At 49.8% G+C, this 18,330-nt stretch overlaps 1 protein-coding gene across 1 annotated transcript in view; it reads left to right on the top strand.

Moving 5' to 3' along the window:
* The window catches only part of LOC126251693 (DDB1- and CUL4-associated factor 10), a 70,412-nt gene that overhangs the window by 34,912 nt on the left and 17,170 nt on the right, over nucleotides 1-18,330 (top strand). Inside the window, exons 3-5 of the mRNA XM_049952280.1 lie at nucleotides 12,441-12,638; nucleotides 12,803-12,974; nucleotides 15,815-16,030. Coding sequence (XP_049808237.1) covers nucleotides 12,441-12,638; nucleotides 12,803-12,974; nucleotides 15,815-16,030 — 586 coding nt within the window. The remainder of the gene's footprint in view (nucleotides 1-12,440; nucleotides 12,639-12,802; nucleotides 12,975-15,814; nucleotides 16,031-18,330) is intronic.

Here is an 18,330-nt window from a genome sequence, read left to right as displayed (position 1 = left end):
ACTCGGCCCCTCCGCCTCCCCGCCACTCGGCCCCTCCGCCTCCCCGCCACTCGGCCCCTCCGCCTCCCCGCCACTCGGCCCCTCCGCCTCCCCGCCACTCGGCCCCTCCGCCTCCCCGCCACTCGGCCCCTCCGCCTCCCCGCCACTCGGCCCCTCCGCCTCCCCGCCACTCGGCCCCTCCGCCTCCCCGCCACTCGGCCCCTCCGCCTCCCCGCCACTCGGCCCCTCCGCCTCCCCGCCACTCGGCCCCTCCGCCTCCCCGCCACTCGGCCCCTCCGCCTCCCCACCCCACTCGGCCCCTCCCGACTCCCCCCCTCCCGACTCCCACCCCCACTCGGCCCCTCCCGACTCCCCCCTCCCGACTCCCACCCCCACTCGTCCCCTCCCGACTCCCACCCCCACGCGGCCCCCTTGTCACCCCCCACGGCCCCTCCGCCTCCTCCCTCCCCCCATCGGCCCCTCCGCCTCCTCCCTCCCCCCGCGACCCCTCCGCCTCCTCCCTCCCCCCGCGGCCCCTCCGCCTCCTCCCTCCCCCCGCGGCCCCTCCGCCTCCTCCCTCCCCCCGCGGCCCCTCCGCCTCCTCCCTCCCCCCATCGGCCCCTCCGCCTCCTCCCTCCCCCCATCGGCCCCTCCGCCTCCTCCCTCCCCCCATCGGCCCCTCCGCCTCCTCCCTCCCCCCATCGGCCCCTCCGCCTCCTCCCTCCCCCCTCGGCCCCTCCGCCCCCTCTCTCCCCCCGCGGCCTCTCCGCTTCCCCCGGCCCTCGGCCCCTCCGCTTCCCCCCGGCCCTCGGCCCCTCCGCCTCCCCCCTTCCTTCCTCCCAGCCTTCCCCCCACCTCCCCCCCCCCAACTCCTTCCCAGCCCTCCGCCTTCCCCCCGACCTCCCCAGCCCCCGCCTTCTTCTCAGCCCCCCGCCCTCCCTGCCTTTTCCCCCCGGCCCCCCTCCTTCCCCCCTCCTTCCCTCCTCCTTCCCCCCTCCTTCCCCCCCCCCGCCTCCGCCTCGCCCCCCCCCCATTTCCGCCTCTTGTATCCTTCTGCCTCTGGCACTTCCTCCTCTGCCCATGGGCCACTATCTTATTCTGCCTTCTCCTCATTCCCCACGTCTGCCCCCCTGCCCCCTACCACTCTACCTCTCCCTTCCCCTCTGCTACCCCCACCACACTGCCCCTCCCATCCCCTCTGACCCCTTTTCTGCCCCCCCCCCCAATCATTCTGCCACTTCCTCTACCCATAGTCCTCCCACTCTATCCCTCCACTGCCCTTCTCTATGCGCCCACTCCCAACTACCTTCCCACTTCATTATTCTACCCTACTATTTTCTGTACTGTACTGCCTGTCTGTGCTTGCCCACTTCGTGACTGTCTGCTTCCAGTTTCCCAGTTCCTGCCTGCCTGCCTGCCTCTGCCTGGCCACCCGCTGCCTGCCTGTCTGCTTCCGCCTGCCTGTCTGCTTCCGCCTGCCTGTCTGCTTCTGCTTGCGTGCTGCCTGCCGGCCTTCATCCGCTTGCCCCCTGTCCTTTCCCTCACCGATCCCCAGTGCAGCCCTTGTACCTGCCTCTCCCTGCAGGTACTCACTGTGTCCTTACACACACACACACACACACACACACACACACACACACACACACACACACAGTATCACCCTTAACTTCCTGTCTGTACCGTGCCCCCCGCCATCTAGCCCTGCCACCCCCCCCCCCCGCCACTAGTCATCTAGCCCTGCCTCCCCCCGCTACCTGCCATCCAGCCCCGCCATCCGCCATCCAGCCCCGCCATCCGCCATCCAGCCCCGCCATCCGCCATCCAGCCCCGCCATCCGCCATCCGCCATCCAGCCCCGCCATCCAGCCCCGCCATCCGCCATCCAGCCCCGCCATCCGCCATCCAGCCCCGCCATCCGCCATCCAGCCCTGCCTCCCCCCGCCATCCAGCCCTGCCTCCCCCCGCCATCCGCCATCCAGCCCTGCCTCCCCCCCGCCACCTGCCATCTAGCCCTGCCTCCCCCCCGCCACCTGCCATCTAGCCCTGTCTCCCCCCGCCACCTGCCATCTAGCCCTGCCTCCCCCCGCCACCCGCCATCTAGCCCTGCCTCCTCCCCCCCGCCACCCGCTATCTAGCCCTGCCTCCTCCCCCCCGCCACCCGCCATCTAGCCCTGCCTCCTCCCGCCACCCGCCATCTAGCCCTGCCTCCTCCCCCCCGCCACCCGCCATCTAGCCCTGCCTCCTCCCCCCCGCCACCCGCCATCTAGCCCTGCCTCCTCCCCTCCGCCACCCGCCATCTAGCCCTGCCTCCTCCCCCCCGCCACCCGCCATCTAGCCCTGCCTCCTCCCCCCCGCCACCCGCCATCTAGCCCTGCCTCCTCCTCCCCCCCGCCACCCGCCATCTAGCCCTGCCTCCTCCCCCCCCGCCACCCGCCATCTAGCCCTGCCTCCTCCCCCCCGCCACCCGCCATCTAGCCCTGCCTCCTCCCCCCCGCCACCCGCCATCTAGCCCTGCCTCCTCCCCCCCGCCACCCGCCATCTAGCCCTGCCTCCTCCCCCCCGCCACCCGCCATCTAGCCCTGCCTCCTCCCCCCCGCCACCCGCCATCTAGCCCTGCCTCCTCCCCTCCGCCACCCGCCATCTAGCCCTGCCTCCTCCCCTCCGCCACCCGCCATCTAGCCCTGCCTCCTCCCCCCCGCCACCCGCCATCTAGCCCTGCCTCCTCCCCCCCGCCACCCGCCATCTAGCCCTGCCTCCTCCTCCCCCCCGCCACCCGCCATCTAGCCCTGCCTCCTCCCCCCCCGCCACCCGCCATCTAGCCCTGCCTCCTCCCCCCCGCCACCCGCCATCTAGCCCTGCCTCCTCCCCCCCGCCACCCGCCATCTAGCCCTGCCTCCTCCCCCCCGCCACCCGCCATCTAGCCCTGCCTCCTCCCCCCCGCCACCCGCCATCTAGCCCTGCCTCCTCCCCCCCGCTACCCGCCATCTAGCCCTGCCTCCTCCCCCCCGCCACCCGCCATCTAGCCCTGCCTCCTCCCCCCCCCCCGCCACCCGCCATCTAGCCCTGCCTCCTCCCCCCCCCCCGCCACCCGCAATCTAGCCCTGCCTCCTCCCCCCTCCCTGCCACCTGCCATCTAGCCCTGCCTCCTCCCCCCCCGCCACCCGCCATCTAGCCCTGCCTCCTCCCCCCCCGCCACCCGCCATCTAGCCCTGCCTCCTCCCCCCCGCCACCCGCCATCTAGCCCAGCCTCCTGCCCCCCGCCACCCGCCATCTAGCCCTGCCTCCCCCCCCACGCCACCCGACATCTAGCCCTGCCTCCTCCCCCCCGCCACCCGCCATCTAGCCCTGCCTCCTCCCCCCCGCCACCCGCCATCTAGCCCTGCCTCCTCCCCCCCCGCCACCCGCCATCTAGCCCTGCCTCCTCCCCCCCCGCCACCCGCCATCTAGCCCAGCCTCCTCCCCCCCGCCACCCGCCATCTAGCCCTGCCTCCTCCCCCCCCGCCACCCGCCATCTAGCCCTGCCTCCTCCCCCCCCGCCACCCGCCATCTAGCCCTGCCTCCTCCCCCCCGCCACCCGCCATCTAGCCCTGCCTCCTCCCCTCGGCCACCTGCCATCTAGCCCTGCCTCCTCCCCTCCGCCACCTGCCATCTAGCCCTGCCTCCTCCCCTCCGCCACCCGCCATCTAGCCCTGCCTCCTCCCCCCCGCCACCCGCCATCTAGCCCTGCCTCCTCCCCCCCGCCACCCGCCATCTAGCCCTGCCTCCTCCCCCCCGCCACCCGCCATCTAGCCCTGCCTCCTCCCCCCCGCCACCCGCCATCTAGCCCTGCCTCCTCCCCCCCGCCACCCGCCATCTAGCCCTGCCTCCTCCCCCCCGCCACCCGCCATCTAGCCCTGCCTCCTCCCCCCCCCCGCCACCCGCCATCTAGCCCTGCCTCCTCCCCCCCCCCGCCACCCGCCATCTAGCCCTGCCACCTCCCCCCCCCCGCCACCCGCCATCTAGCCCTGCCTCCTCCCCCCCCGCCACCCGCCATCTAGCCCTGCCTCCTCGCCACCCGCCATCTAGCCCTGCCTCCTCCCCCCCGCACCCGCCATCTAGCCCTGCCTCCTCCCCCCCCGCACCCGCCATCTAGCCCTGCCTCCTCGCCCCCGCCACCCGCCATCTAGCCCTGCCTCCTCCCCCCCGCCACCCGCCATCTAGCCCTGCCTCCTCCCCCCCGCCACCCGCCATCTAGCCCTGCCTCCTCCCCCCGCCACCCGCCATCTAGCCCTGCCTCCTCCCCCCCCGCCACCCGCCATCTAGCCCTGCCTCCTCCCCCCCCGCCACCCGCCATCTAGCCCTGCCTTCTCCCCCCCGCCACCCGCCATCTAGCCCTGCCTCCCCCCCCCGCCACCCGCCATCTAGCCCTGCCTCCTCCCCCCCGCCACCCGCCATCTAGCCCTGCCTCCTCCCCCCCGCCACCCGCCATCTAGCCCTGCCTCCTCCCCCCCCCCGCCACCCGCCATCTAGCCCTGCCTCCTCCCCCCCCCCCGCCACCCGCCATCTAGCCCTGCCTCCTCCCCCCCCCCGCCACCCGCCATCTAGCCCTGCCTCCTCCCCCCCCCCGCCACCCGCCATCTAGCCCTGCCTCCTCCCCCCCCCCGCCACCCGCCATCTAGCCCTGCCTCCTCCCCCCCCGCCACCCGCCATCTAGCCCTGCCTCCTCCCCCCCCGCCACCCGCCATCTAGCCCTGCCTTCTCCCCCCCGCCACCCGCCATCTAGCCCTGCCTCCTCCCCCCCCCCGCCACCCGCCATCTAGCCCTGCCTCCTCCCCCCCCGCCACCCGCCATCTAGCCCTGCCTCCTCCCCCCCCGCCACCCGCCATGTAGCCCTGCCTCCTCCCCCCGCCACCCGCCATCTAGCCCTGCCTCCTCCCCCCCGCCACCCGCCATCTAGCCCTGCCTCCTCCCCCCCGCCACCCGCCATCTAGCCCTGCCTCCTCCCCCCCGCCACCCGCCATCTAGCCCTGCCTCCTCCCCCCCCGCCACCCGCCATCTAGCCCTGCCTCCTCCCCCCCCGCCACCCGCCATCTAGCCCTGCCTCCTCCCCCCCGCCACCCGCCATCTAGCCCTGCCTCCTCCCCCCCGCCACCCGCCATCTAGCCCTGCCTCTTCCCCCCCTCCACCCGCCATCTAGGCCTGCCTCCTCCCCCCTCCACCCGCCATCTAGCCCTGCCTCCTCCCCCCTCCACCCGCCATCTAGCCCTGCCTCCTCCCCCCTCCACCCGCCATCTAGCCCTGCCTCCTCCCCCCCGCCACCCGCCATCTAGCCCTGCCTCCTCCCCCCCCACCCGCCATCTAGCCCTGCCTCCTCCCCCCCACCACCCGCCATCTAGCCCTGCCTCCCCCCCACTCGGCCCCTCCGCCTGACCCGCACTCGGCCCCTCCGCCTGCCTGCCTTCTTCCGCTTGCCCCCTATCCTTTCCCTCACCGACCCTGACACTGGGTTCCTGGGGCCCTCACTGACCTCCTCCCCCCTCCAGGCCCCCGGTGCCCTGACTGACCTCCACCCTCGCTGGACTCCCATGTCTTCGACGACATTCCCTCGTCATGCACCTGTCTCCCTCTTTAACCCCACTTGCCGACCACTCCCCCCTCTTTGCCAACCTCCCCCCCTCTCTTTCACTTCTAACTCTCTGTAGTAGTTCCTTCATTTCCACTTAATATTCTCCCACAGCATAGTGCTGCGAGTGAATCTTAAATTACTGATTCTTCATCCTCCAATCACCAGTCTAGCTATAACATATTTTCCGTAGATACTAAATAGAACTGGTTATAGGATGCACCCTTGTCTAATGCCTGTACGTGGTCCAAAAGGACTTACCTAGTGTGATTTGCTGCCGTGCTAATAGTGTAAAAGTTTCTGATAAGAGTAATACATTGATCAGGAAGACCCATTTCTGCTAGCACCATTCCACAGTTCTTTCACAAAAAACAGTGAAATGCCTAGCTACAGTCCAAGAAAGTAAAGAACTGAAGGGGTGTGTTCCTGTATAATGCACAAACACAGCTTGCTTTGATGATATTTCTGTATTTAAGCAGGCTCTTACGTATTCATGGATGATGTTTAGAAGAATCTTACTGGCATTTGAAATCAATTTAGTAGTTCTGTAATTCTGTAGTTTCTCTCAGCATATTTGTTGATCAAACAGTCCACGGGTGTATTGCTGGTCCATAGTGTCCAATGGACACAATGTTTTGGCAATCAAGACATCTCACCATTGTCAGGTGCATTGATGAACTCGGTTCCGGAGGGTGCGTGGCTGACTTGCATCCCATCTCATCACAAGCCAATCTCTCTCTCATCTACACCTGAGGGCACATCAGCACTCGTGGAGACGCTCGCACTGACATCAATGATAACATTGGTGTAGTTACTGTGTCACCAGATCGTTACTTGCTGTGTGTTCTTGACCTTTACAGGCATGTCCTAACATGCACATATTTTCTATTTAATGGAGAATGATATGAGCAAATGGAGGGAGTTGCTGACCATTCTCACCAGTGGTTATGAATTTGTATATAGAGCACTTCAAGGAAGGCCCTGGCATCCTTCAAATAGAAACCCGCTTTTTATGTTATGTGGAATACGAGTTCATCATGTGGCTCTGCAGAAGAAACAGACTCAGCCGCTTCTTTCTACATCTGTAATCAATATATCACAATATCAAATTCACTGTGGAGCAGAAGAAGGAAGACTACCACTCCTGGATGTAATGGTCAAGAGAAGAGCTGATGGCACCCTCTGCACAACATGTATCGAAAGGGAATGCACACTGGCCTGTATTTGCACACAAATAGCTGCCACAGACTGGCAGACTGCTGGGAAATGTCAAGGCCATACTGAAAAAGCATTGCATAAGAACTGTTTTTTTTTTTTTTTTTTTTTTTTTTTTTTTTTTTTCCTGCCTGGTAAACCATTAGCATTATTGGAGAGTGTCAGATATGACTTCAGTTTGCAGAAGACCAGGGTGTATCAGGTTCTGTGCCAGTGTGACAAGACATATATTTGACAAACAGTGCACACCTCTGAAGGTCGATGCTAAGAGCACCAGTAGCACACTCAACAAATGTACCCCAACAAGTCGGCAGCTGTGTAGCACTGTTTGTCGAAGAATAATGGGATGGAGTATGAGCATTCCAGGATTTTTGTGCATGCGTCCAAATACTGGGACAGTGTCATTAGAGAACCCATCGAAATTTGCACCATGGTAACCTTATCCATTGGGATTGTGGCTATAATCTCTGTAAAGCTTGGGAACCAGCACTAGGTGAAATTAAGATGGCACGCAGAAAAAACAATGATCTGGTTACCAGGCGGACAGAGGAACTGCATCGATGCTACCAGAGACGCCAACGCAAGCACCTCTCCCTGAGTGCTGAAGTGTGCCCTTGGGCACGATCCACAGATGGAACGACTTGTGGTGGGAGAGGATACAAGTCATCCACATGCCCTCAGGAGCTCAGTGTATCAATGCCCTTGATGATGGTGCCATACCGAATCGCTGAAATATTAGCCTGTAGGACACTATGGACCATTAGTACACCCATGGACTGTTCAATCAAGTAGTTCTGTAGTTCCCACAGTGTTGTGTGTGCCCTTCCTTATGAAAAGGAATTATTAACAACATTGTCCAGTCTTCCATTCAAGTTTTGTTATTCCATGTGCTTTTACATATTTCGTATTTGATTTACAAACCCAGATCTTCAGATGCTTTTATCATTTTGACAGTAATAAGGTCAGGTAACGGCTGAAAGCAAGGGGAAACTACAACCGTAATTTTTCCCGAGGACATGCAGCTTTACTGTATGATTAAATGATGATGGCGTCCTCTTGGGTAAAATATTCCGGAGGTAAAATAGTCCCCCATTCGGATCTCCGGGCGGGGACTACTCAAGTGGACGTCTTTATCAGGAGAAAGAAAACTGTAATTCTACGGATCGGAGCGTGGAATGTCAGATCCCTTAATCAGGCAGGTAGGTTAGAAAATTTAAAAAGGGAAATGGATAGGTTAAAGTTAGATATAGTGGGAATTAGTGAAGTTCGGTGGCAGGAGGAATAAGACTTTTGGTCAGGTGATTACCGGGTTATAAATACAAAATCAAATAGGGGTAATGCAGGAGTAGGTTTAATAATGAATAAAAAAGATTGGAGTGCGGGTAAGCTACTACCAACAGCATAGTGAACACATTAGTGTGGCCAAGATAGACACGTAGCCCATGCCTACTACAGTAGTACAAGTTTATATGCCAACTAGCTCTTCAGATGATGAAGAAATTGATGAAATGTATGACGAGATAAAAGAAATTATTCAGGTAGTGAAGGGAGACGAAAATTTAATAGTCATGGGTGACTGGAATTCGTCAGTAGGAAAAGGGAGAGAAGGAAACATAGTAGGTGAATATGGATTGGGGGGAAGAAATGAAAGAGGAAGCCGCCTTGTAGAATTTTGCACAGAGCATAACTTAATCATAGCTAACACTTGGTTCAAGAATCATAAAAGGAGGTTGTATACCTGGAAGAATCCTGGAGATACTAAAAGGTATCAGATAAATTATATAATGGTAAGACAGAGATTTAGGAACCAAGTTTTAAATTGTAAGACATTTCCAGGGGCAGATGTGGATTCTGACCACAATCTATTGGTTATGAACTGCAGATTGAAACTGAAGAAACTGCAAAAAGGTGGGAATTTAAGGAGATGGGACCTGGATAAACTGAAAGAACCAGAGGTTGTAGAGAGTTTCAGAGAGAGCATAAGGGAACAATTGACAGGAATGGGAGAAAGAAATACAGTAGAAGAAGAATGGGTAGCTCTGAGGGATGAAGTAGTGAAGGCAGCAGAGGATCAAGTAGGTAAAAAGACGAGGGCTAGTAGAAATCCTTGGGTAACAGAAGAAATATTGAATTTAACTGATGAAAGGAGAAAATATAAAAACGCAGTAAATGAAGCAGGCAAAAAGGAATACAAACATCTCAAAAATGAGATCAACAGGAAGTGCAAAATGGCTAAGCAGGGATGGCTAGAGGACAAATGTAAGGATGTAGAGGCTTGTCTCACTAGGGGTAAGATAGATACTGCCTACAGGAAAATTAAAGAGACCTTTGGAGAGAAGAGAACCACTCGTATGAATATCAAGAGCTCAGATGGCAACCCAGTTCCAACCAAAGAAGGGAAGGCAGAAAGGTGGAAGGAGTATATAGAGGGTTTATGCAAGGGCGATGTACTTGAGGACAATATTATGGAAATGGAAGAGGATGTAGATGAAGATGAAATGGGAGATAAGATAATGCGTGAAGAGTTTGACAGAGCACTGAAAGACCTGAGTCGAAACAAGGCCCCGGGAGTAGACAACATTCCATTAGAACTACTGATGGCCTTGGGAGAGCCAGTCATGGCAAAACTCTACCATCTGGTGAGCGAGATGTATGAGACAGGCGAAATACCCTCAGACTTCAAGAAGAATATAATAATTCCAATCCCAAAGAAAGCAGGTGTTGACAGATGTGAAAATTACCGAACTATCACTTTAATAAGTCACAGCTGCAAAATACTAACACGAATTCTTTACAGACGAATGGAAAAACTGGTAGAAGCGGACCTCGGGGAAGATCAGTTTGGATTCCGTAGAAATGTTGGAACACGTGAGGCAATACTAACCTTACGACTTATCTTAGAAGAAAGATTAAGAAAAGCCAAACCTACGTTTCTAGCATTTGTAGACTTAGAGAAAGCTTTTGACAACGTTAACTGGAATACTCTCTTTCAAATTCTGAAGATGGCAGGGGTAAAATACAAGGAGCGAAAGGCTATTTACAATTTGTACAGAAAGCAGATGGCAGTTATGAGTCGAGGGGCATGAAAGGGAAGCAGTGGTTGGGAAAGGAGTGAGACAGGGTTGTAGCCTCTCCCCGATGTTATTCAATCTGTATATTGAGCAAGCAGTAAAGGAAACAAAAGAAAAATTCGGAGTAGGTATTAAAATTCATGGAGAAGTAGTAAAAACTTTGAGGTTTGCCGATGACATTGTAATTCTGTCAGAGACAGCAAAGGACTTGGAAGAGCAGCTGAACGGAATGGACAGTGTCTTGAAAGGAGGATATAAGATGAACATCAACAAAAGCAAAACGAGGATAATGGAATGTAGCCTAATTAAATCGGGTGATGCTGAGGGGATTAGATTAGGAAATGAGACACTTAAAGTAGTAAAGGAGTTTTGCTATTGAGGGAGTAAAATAACTGATGATGGTCGAAGTAGAGAGGATACAAAATGTAGACTGGCAATGGCAAGGAAATCGTTTCTGAAGAAGAGAAATTTGTTAACATCGAGTATAGATTTAAGTGTCAGGAAGTCGTTTCTGAAAGTATTTGTATGGAGTGTAGCCATGTATGGAAGTGAAACATGGACGATAAATAGTTTGGACAAGAAGAGAATAGAAGCTTTCGAAATGTGGTGCTACAGAAGAATGCTGAAGATAAGGTGGGTAGATCATGTAACTAATGAGAAGGTATTGAATAGGATTGGGGAGAAGAGAAGTTTGTGGCACAACTTGACTAGAAGAAGGGATCGGTTGGTAGGACATGTTCTGAGGCATTGGAGGGCAGCGTGGAGGGTAAAAATCGTAGGGGCAGACCAAGAGATGAATACACTAAGCAGATTCAGAAGGATGTAGGTTGCAGTAGGTACGGGGAGATGAAGAAGCTTGCACAGGATAGAGTAGCATGGAGAGCTGCATCAAACCAGTCTCAGGACTGAAGACCACAACAACAACAACAAGGTCAGGTACAAGTGCTTTGTCATTTTTAAATTTAGCAGTAACTTTTCAGACTACTACTTTTGAGTTGGTGCATTCCTCTCCACTGGAATGTTTACATGAACAAGTTTTCAATTGTTATCCTTGTACAGCATCTTGCAGTATGTTCTCCACTCATCAGCAGCCAGTTACTGTTGGGTAGCAGTGTATCATCTTTGTCTTCTAGAGCCCATGTTCTTTGTTTGAAGCATCTATTAGTTTCTTTACTTCATTGAATGTGTGCCTCATCTTGTTGTAATCTCAGGACTTCTTGATTCTCTTTCCAGTTTTGTTGATGTAATTATTTTTTTCTCTGTAGCAGTTTCTCTGTATTAACGCCGATAACTTGTAGTACTGCAGAGTTCCCTGCAACCTCTTCATCTTCAGTAATGTTTGTCATCAGTGATTTGTATAATCTTGGCAGTAAGTCAGTTTTTTTCCCCCCTGACTACTTTCTCAGCAGCTTCAACCAGTGTCTGTCCTGAAGTTGGATTTCCATGCAGATGTCATATTACGTGACGGATTCGGTGAAAGTTTTTCTTGGACTTGATACCCAAAAATTTCCGTTTCAGCCTTTTGCAATAGTCTTCTTGTTTTTGGAATTGTCCACTTACATTTTGTCAATTTCATTCTCAGTTCAAGACATAAGAAGTCAATGATCAGAACCCCAGTCGGCACCTGGAAGCATCTTAATGTTTTTAATGGACAATCTCAATCTCAAGTGAATCAAAAATTAGTCAGTCTGATTATAGTGAGTTCCATCGGGTGAGGTCAAGGTGCAAAGTTTTTGTGGATGGTGTTAAAGAAGTTGTTGGTAATTACAAACTTATTTTCCTGACAGAACTGAATCAGTTTATCTCCATCAATTTTTGTCGAAATCATGATAGCCAAGTACTTCATTTGATGAGTCACATTTTCTTAATTTAACATTAAAATTTCCTTGAACCATTCTAAATTTGTTTTTGACTACCAATTCAAGGCGGTTGAAAAGAGACTTGTGAAACTTTTCTAGCCCTTCATTATCAGATGTTGAAGCTCATGCATATGCCTGTAGAACATTTAACTTACAAGGATTAGTACTGAATTTCACTAGTACTATTTGGTTACTGGCAGGCTTGTATTCAATCATTGCGGTCCATCCCTTGTGTACTAACAACGCAACACTATGAATGTGGAATTATCTGTCCTACATGAAAAATATACTGTATTGTCTTTAGCTGTTCTGAAGTGCCCACTGCCTTTCTAATGAGACTTTGCTATTTCCAGTGTTCCGATTTTAATTCACTGATGTTCTCTTTACACAGTGTAATTTTCCAACTTGGCATAATCTTTGTAAATTCGAAGTCACAATCTTGTGTATATTCTTTTGGATGTTTGTAGCTTTGTATGTGACTGCCCTCCCCCTCCCCCCCTACTGCCTAAGATTTAATGTACAATTGTATGTGAATTTTAGTTAAATATGTGCAACCTGTACAATGACATGTTTTGCATTGTGGTAGTTACATATTGCTATATCGGTAACGGGAGGCAGTATTAATTAAAAAATCTTTGTGCAAGGGATGATGTCAGTCAAGAGAAGAAAGGTAATCTTTCATCAGTATAGTGAAGTCTTTGATACTTTCTTACAGGTTTTTGGATTCTAGAGTTTTTGCAACATGCAGTGATGACAGCACAGTTGCCCTTTGGGATGCACGAAATTTAAAGTCACAGATCAGAACTCTGCATGGACATTCAAATTGGGTGAAAAATATTGAATTTTCACCACGAGATGGTCTTCTTGTTACATCAGGGTTTGATGGAAGCATTTACACTTGGGACATCAACAGGTGAGAACATCTTATGTCAAGTTCAGTTCCAAATGTATGTAACACTTACTGAACATTTTGAAACCACCCTTGGGTGGCATTTTCTTTTGAGAGAGAAATATAGGACCTTGTCAAATGGTGGGCCCAGTATTGCCTTGCATTGAGAACTTACACTTTCTTTCCAGCTACACAGAAACTGGTTTTGTATACACCAGAGTATTTCATACAAATGGGTTAATGAGAACTCGTCTTAACCCGGATGCTACAAAGATGGTAATTTGTACAACAAGCGGCTACCTTATGATTGTTCATGACCTTGATCTCACAACATTGCAACAGGACTTGGCTGGATTTAAGGTATATTATTTATTATTATCTGTTTATAGTTTCAAGATGTACTCTCATTTTGTTCATGAATGACTGTGACATTGCTTGGTAGTGTTAAGCAGTGATGTAGTTTTTAAAGGTATTTGTGACATGATAGTTTGGTTTTTGGGAATGTCATTGTGTGAATAAGAGGCTGCACAAATTTTTCTTCACAAGTAATACATATTTCAAATTCTTATTAGTTACATTTGTAAAAAGGAGATTTTTTGGAAAGTGTTGCTGAAATATGCACAAACTTTTGCATTTGTTTCAAGGTATATGTTGTTTTTTTTCTTAAGTTTATGCATTATTCTTAGAATTTTTGTGACAGTAGTGTATTCTGAGTAAGGTTCACAGCCCCGTTGTAAATGGTAATCTTGTCTTCTGTAGTACTCCTTGCAGACAAATGAAAGTATTGTACTTCTTAACAACCAGAAGAGAAATAAGGTCTGTCTAGAACAGACAGAACAGAAAGTAGTTGCATATGTAAATCAGTGGTGCTGTAGCAGTAAGGTTGTTAAGTTTCAACACTGCTGTTGCTAGACTTAGGCTTACTGTAACGTAACACCTTGCTCAGGTAACTGAGACATCCTCATTTTTTAAACATTGTAAGAATAGTGTCTCAGCATGCGTGTACATTCAGAAGCACCCTATAAACCGTAAGTATGCAGACCATTTTTATTTACAGTTGAGTCAGTAGAACACAGATGCTGAATGATGCTGTTCATCCACTCCCATCCTCTTACATGTTATCATATTTTTTATGTTTTTGTGTAATTATTGGTTGTAGTCATTCAGGTTATGATATTAACAGCCATAAGTTGAATGACTACATTCAGTGTTGTATTATTAGAAGTGTATGTTTCAGGGCTTCTTCCAAGTATTAAGGATTGTTGTCCCACATCCTCTCTGTTTCTGTTGGACTTGTGGTCATGTAAGTGAATCACATGAGAAGTGGATAATAAGAAAATAAAAAATGAAATTCCTCAAAAAGGATTTAAAAAGGGGCTGGCAGCTAAGTCAAAGATAATCAAAGAATGGTGTAAACCTAAAAGTCCAAGTGGATCAAAAGTGGTGTGAAGAAGAAGAAGAAGAAGAAGAAGAAGAATAGAGTAGTAATGAAGACAAATAAAAAAAACTGAGAAAGTTGTAAAATGCAACTGAGCAAAGTTGCGTAGTAGTTAGCATACTGGACTCACATTCGGGAGGATGACTGTTCAAACTCATGTCTGGCCATCCAGATGTAGATTTCTCATGACTACCCTAAATTGCTGGGCTGGTTCCTTTGAAAGGGCATGGACGATTTCCTTCCCCATCCCTGAGCTTGTGCTACATCCTAATGACCTTGATGTCGACAGAATGTTAAACTCAATCTTCCTTCCTCCTTCTAAAATACAAGACAACACAGACCTAAATCTTGATGGCAAGGATATGTCAGCATACTTTGATAGGATAATAATCCTGATAAGAAAGGATAAACTTGAAAATTGCATAGTGTTGTTTCCATTAGGAAACTAACTTTCAGCGGAAAAGAGCTAGCAGGCTGAACTTTCGGAATTAGATCATGAATTGTGATTGGGTAGGTTTGTCTATAGAGCATTATCCATGAAAGACAAAATCCACAGTTCAAATCTTGCATCAGCACAAATTTTTTTAATAGTTGACATCTTACGCAATGTGGAAATGTATCAGAAAGCTTCCTTAAGCAATTCTGTACTTATTTTCTTTCTTCCAATGGTATAAGTTCCACAAGGTATGCAGGGTAGCTACTGTGACATGGAGGATATTAGGAAAGAGGTATTGACGTATGAGCACTGTAAGAGACCATGGCATTTCATCAATTATTGTCATTTCATCTTATTTCAGTAGAAAGCTGGCCATAAAAAGCAGATCAACCTACAGTTTTCAAATATTGAGAACTGAAAGATTTGGCTCCTTGGAACTATCCTATTTCAGTTTTTCTCTGATTTTCCTGAATTTCGTAAGATGAAAGTATGTAAATGTTTTTGACAAGTTTATATTCAGTTCATTACTTTCATGTGAAAACAGATATAGAGCTTGTTTATCATTGACCTTGCTGGTGGTTAAAATGGATCATTTATGAGAGAGAAGACAACCTAGTAGATATATTCCACTTGCAAGAAGTATTCAAGAATGAGGTACTTAACTGTTTTGCGAAACAGTCCACTTCAACATGCTACGGTTCTCACCTCACACTATTGTATTCAATAGTGCCAGTAGCTTTAACTTGAGTTGAACTTTCATATCCATGTTTGTTGCAGGTATTTTTATGAGGTGATATGTTTCAGTTGTGACTCAAAACCTTTTGATTAAGGCTGCCATTTTTTTCTTTATATAAATTGTAATTTTGCCCTTTATAATAACAAACAAAATGTGAAATTCTGTGGTGTTTAAGACACTGGACTTATACTGATGGGCAACAGTAAAGGAGTGCTATAAAAGTTGAAATATCAACATCTGCTTACTATTTTATTTTACTTATGAAGTGGTGTTATTACGTGACACTTTTTACGGAAAAAAGGGATAAGGTAATATTTTACTACCACACCTAGTAGTGGTAGATAAAATCCACTATAGTATAAGTGTATTCTTAAGTCATCTTGTATGTTATATACTCTCTTTACTTGTATGCTCAAATTGCCCTCATCGCTGTTTGTTAATGTTGATGATGTATATACTTCATTAGTCAGTCTTATTTGTGTTATGAAGATAAAAATTGATAGTTCTCTCAATAACTTCATGTGCCAATACTGTAATTATTTGAGAGCTTTTGACAACATATTTCACTGTTACCTTATTTTTTGTTTTAGCCCAACATGTACCGCCTAATGCAACTAAGTCAGACTACAATTCCTGTTGCTGCTACTTACACACACCTATTTTCAAAGAGTCGCAAGGTGAATAGGGTTGAAATTGTCGCAGACTTTCCAAAGGGGGATGATGCAGAAGTTGTTTCATCACTCCAGATTCATCCACAGGGATGGTGTGCACTTTCTCGTAACATCAGTAATAATGAAACATCTGAGGTGGGTCACTGAATTGGTACAGGTTCATTACACATTGTATGTATTTTGATTATTGCTGTTGTGTTACTTACAGTCCTGAATACTTTTTGATAATTTTCATTAATACTGAACCTTTCATTGTGTTCAAATGTTCAGAAGTACAGAATGAATCAGCATTCATGGGAGCTACAATTCACCTGTATGGATATTTGAAGGCACACAGACCTCCTGAAAAGGCAGACAAATAGTGCATCACTTTTAGTGAATTGTAAACTCTCCAGTGGCAGCTACCTTGGTTATAATGCGTATAGAGAAATCAGCTAGAGCAGAGAACAAACTGTTCCTACAGGTGGATAACACACGATAGACACCCTATAAGTAATAAATGAGTTCATGAAATGGGGCAGGGCAATCAGTATACAAAGTAAATTGTCTACAAATCACTTGTGCAACCAGTTCTAGAATATTGCTCAAGTGTGTGGGACCTATGCCATATATGACTGATGGGATACTGAATGTGTATAGAAAAGGGCAGCACAAATGGTCACAGGTCTGTTTAATCTGTATGAGTGTGTCACAGAGATAGTGAAGGAAATGAACTAGAAGATCCTTGAAGATGGACGTAAACTATCCTTAAAAAGTCTGTTAATGAAGTTTCAAGAACTGGCTTTAAATGATGACTCTAGGAATTCACTGCAACCCAATATGCACTGCTTACATAATGATCAAGAGATTAAGATTAGAGTAATTACTGCACACACAGAGGCCGAATAAATGGTACAATGGAACGTACCCTCTGCTGTGCACTTCATGATGATTTGCAGAGTATGGCTATAGATGTAGACATAGCAAATGTGAGACTATGGTGAGAAAACTTTTAAAGCATGGAATTAATTGAATCTAGATATTGGTTAAGTAACCTTCATATCTTCAATTACAAACATGAGGAGAATGACAGATTCAAAATTAAGAAATTAAGTTTGGAAGGTAACTCCATACTATTTCTTACAATAACTTTGAAAGTATTTTTCAATTGATGTACTGGGGGGGAGAGGATTGAGCCTTAGTGGATTTTACTTGAAACAGCTTTGATTTTTTGCTGCTGCTGCTGCTGTAGTCATTGTTGTTGTTGATGCTGATGCTGCTGCTGCTGCTGCTGCTGCTGCTGCTGCTGTCGTCCACAGTCCAAAGACTGGTTTGTTGCAGCCCACCCCCCCCCCCCCCCCCCCACCTACACACACTTGCCTCCAGTACCCCTCTAGGTTCTCATAACTGTTCCATGAGTACATGATTTGTTGAGCACAGGCCCCAAAACTATTGGAATACATCTTTCCTTTCATTTGCTGTAGTCTCTCATCTCTGACAGTCCATTCTGCTTGTTGCTCACTTTCTCATGGTGGCAGCTATGATGTTGACCAGCTATTCCTGAATTTCTGCTTTCAATGTTGGAATCTTCTTTCACTCACCTTCTTGTGGCTGAAGTAACTTGGAATTCTTCTCTGTGTTTGACCTTCATTTTCCAAATTTTTTTGTAGTGCGGACTGACTGGGGAAGAAAAATGTAAATAGTGCCTACTGCATACAATGTCAAAGATCACCTGAGCACAATACCTGCATAGGCTGCTATTTGCACTTCAAAGGTAACACTGTAGCCAATCTGGCACACCCTTTTGATTGAACCTCCTGACAGGGATCAGACTGCTGAAGCCTGCAATGCTAGGTCCCCACACATGTCAAGGTGTAGATGCTCGTTTTCCTGAGGTATCAGAACTCCTGACAGTGGGCATCGTGCCAGGTGGCCTTTGCTGCAGCTGGGAGGAACCCATGGGGACAATCCTCGATTGAAGTAGGTTGCATCACAGGGTTTTTGCTCATGAAATGTATTGAATTACACCAGAACAGTGGCCATTTCGATCCGGCCCTCTCTTTAGACAGGAATCAAAACTTCAACGCAGACAGCTAAAACCCTGCTGCTTTTCCTATCCTGTTTACACTGTGGGAAGAGGGACAAACCTAACAGCTAGGATTGAAACAATTTATACAATAATTATTATGTATTTAAGCTGATATGGATACTTTTACTGTGACAAAGTCATTATTTTTGTGGAACATATTGAAGATAATTTTGAAGTAGTTGAGTCATTAGGAAAAATGCACGTTGGATCACTATTGATTCAAGTCCCTTCTTCTGCACAGTCTACAGCTCTTCATACATGTGAACATCTGGATGACATACCAGTGACAACTGCCCCACACAAGACTTTGAATATGGTCCTTGGAATCATCTGCCACAAGACTTAATGCTCCAAATAGATGAGGAGC

This window comes from Schistocerca nitens, chromosome 4 (assembly GCF_023898315.1).
Source record: "Schistocerca nitens isolate TAMUIC-IGC-003100 chromosome 4, iqSchNite1.1, whole genome shotgun sequence".
Taxonomy (NCBI): Eukaryota; Metazoa; Arthropoda; class Insecta; order Orthoptera; family Acrididae; genus Schistocerca; species Schistocerca nitens.
The sequence above is the reverse complement of the archived record's forward strand: the minus strand, read 5'-3'. Positions and strand labels throughout refer to the sequence as shown.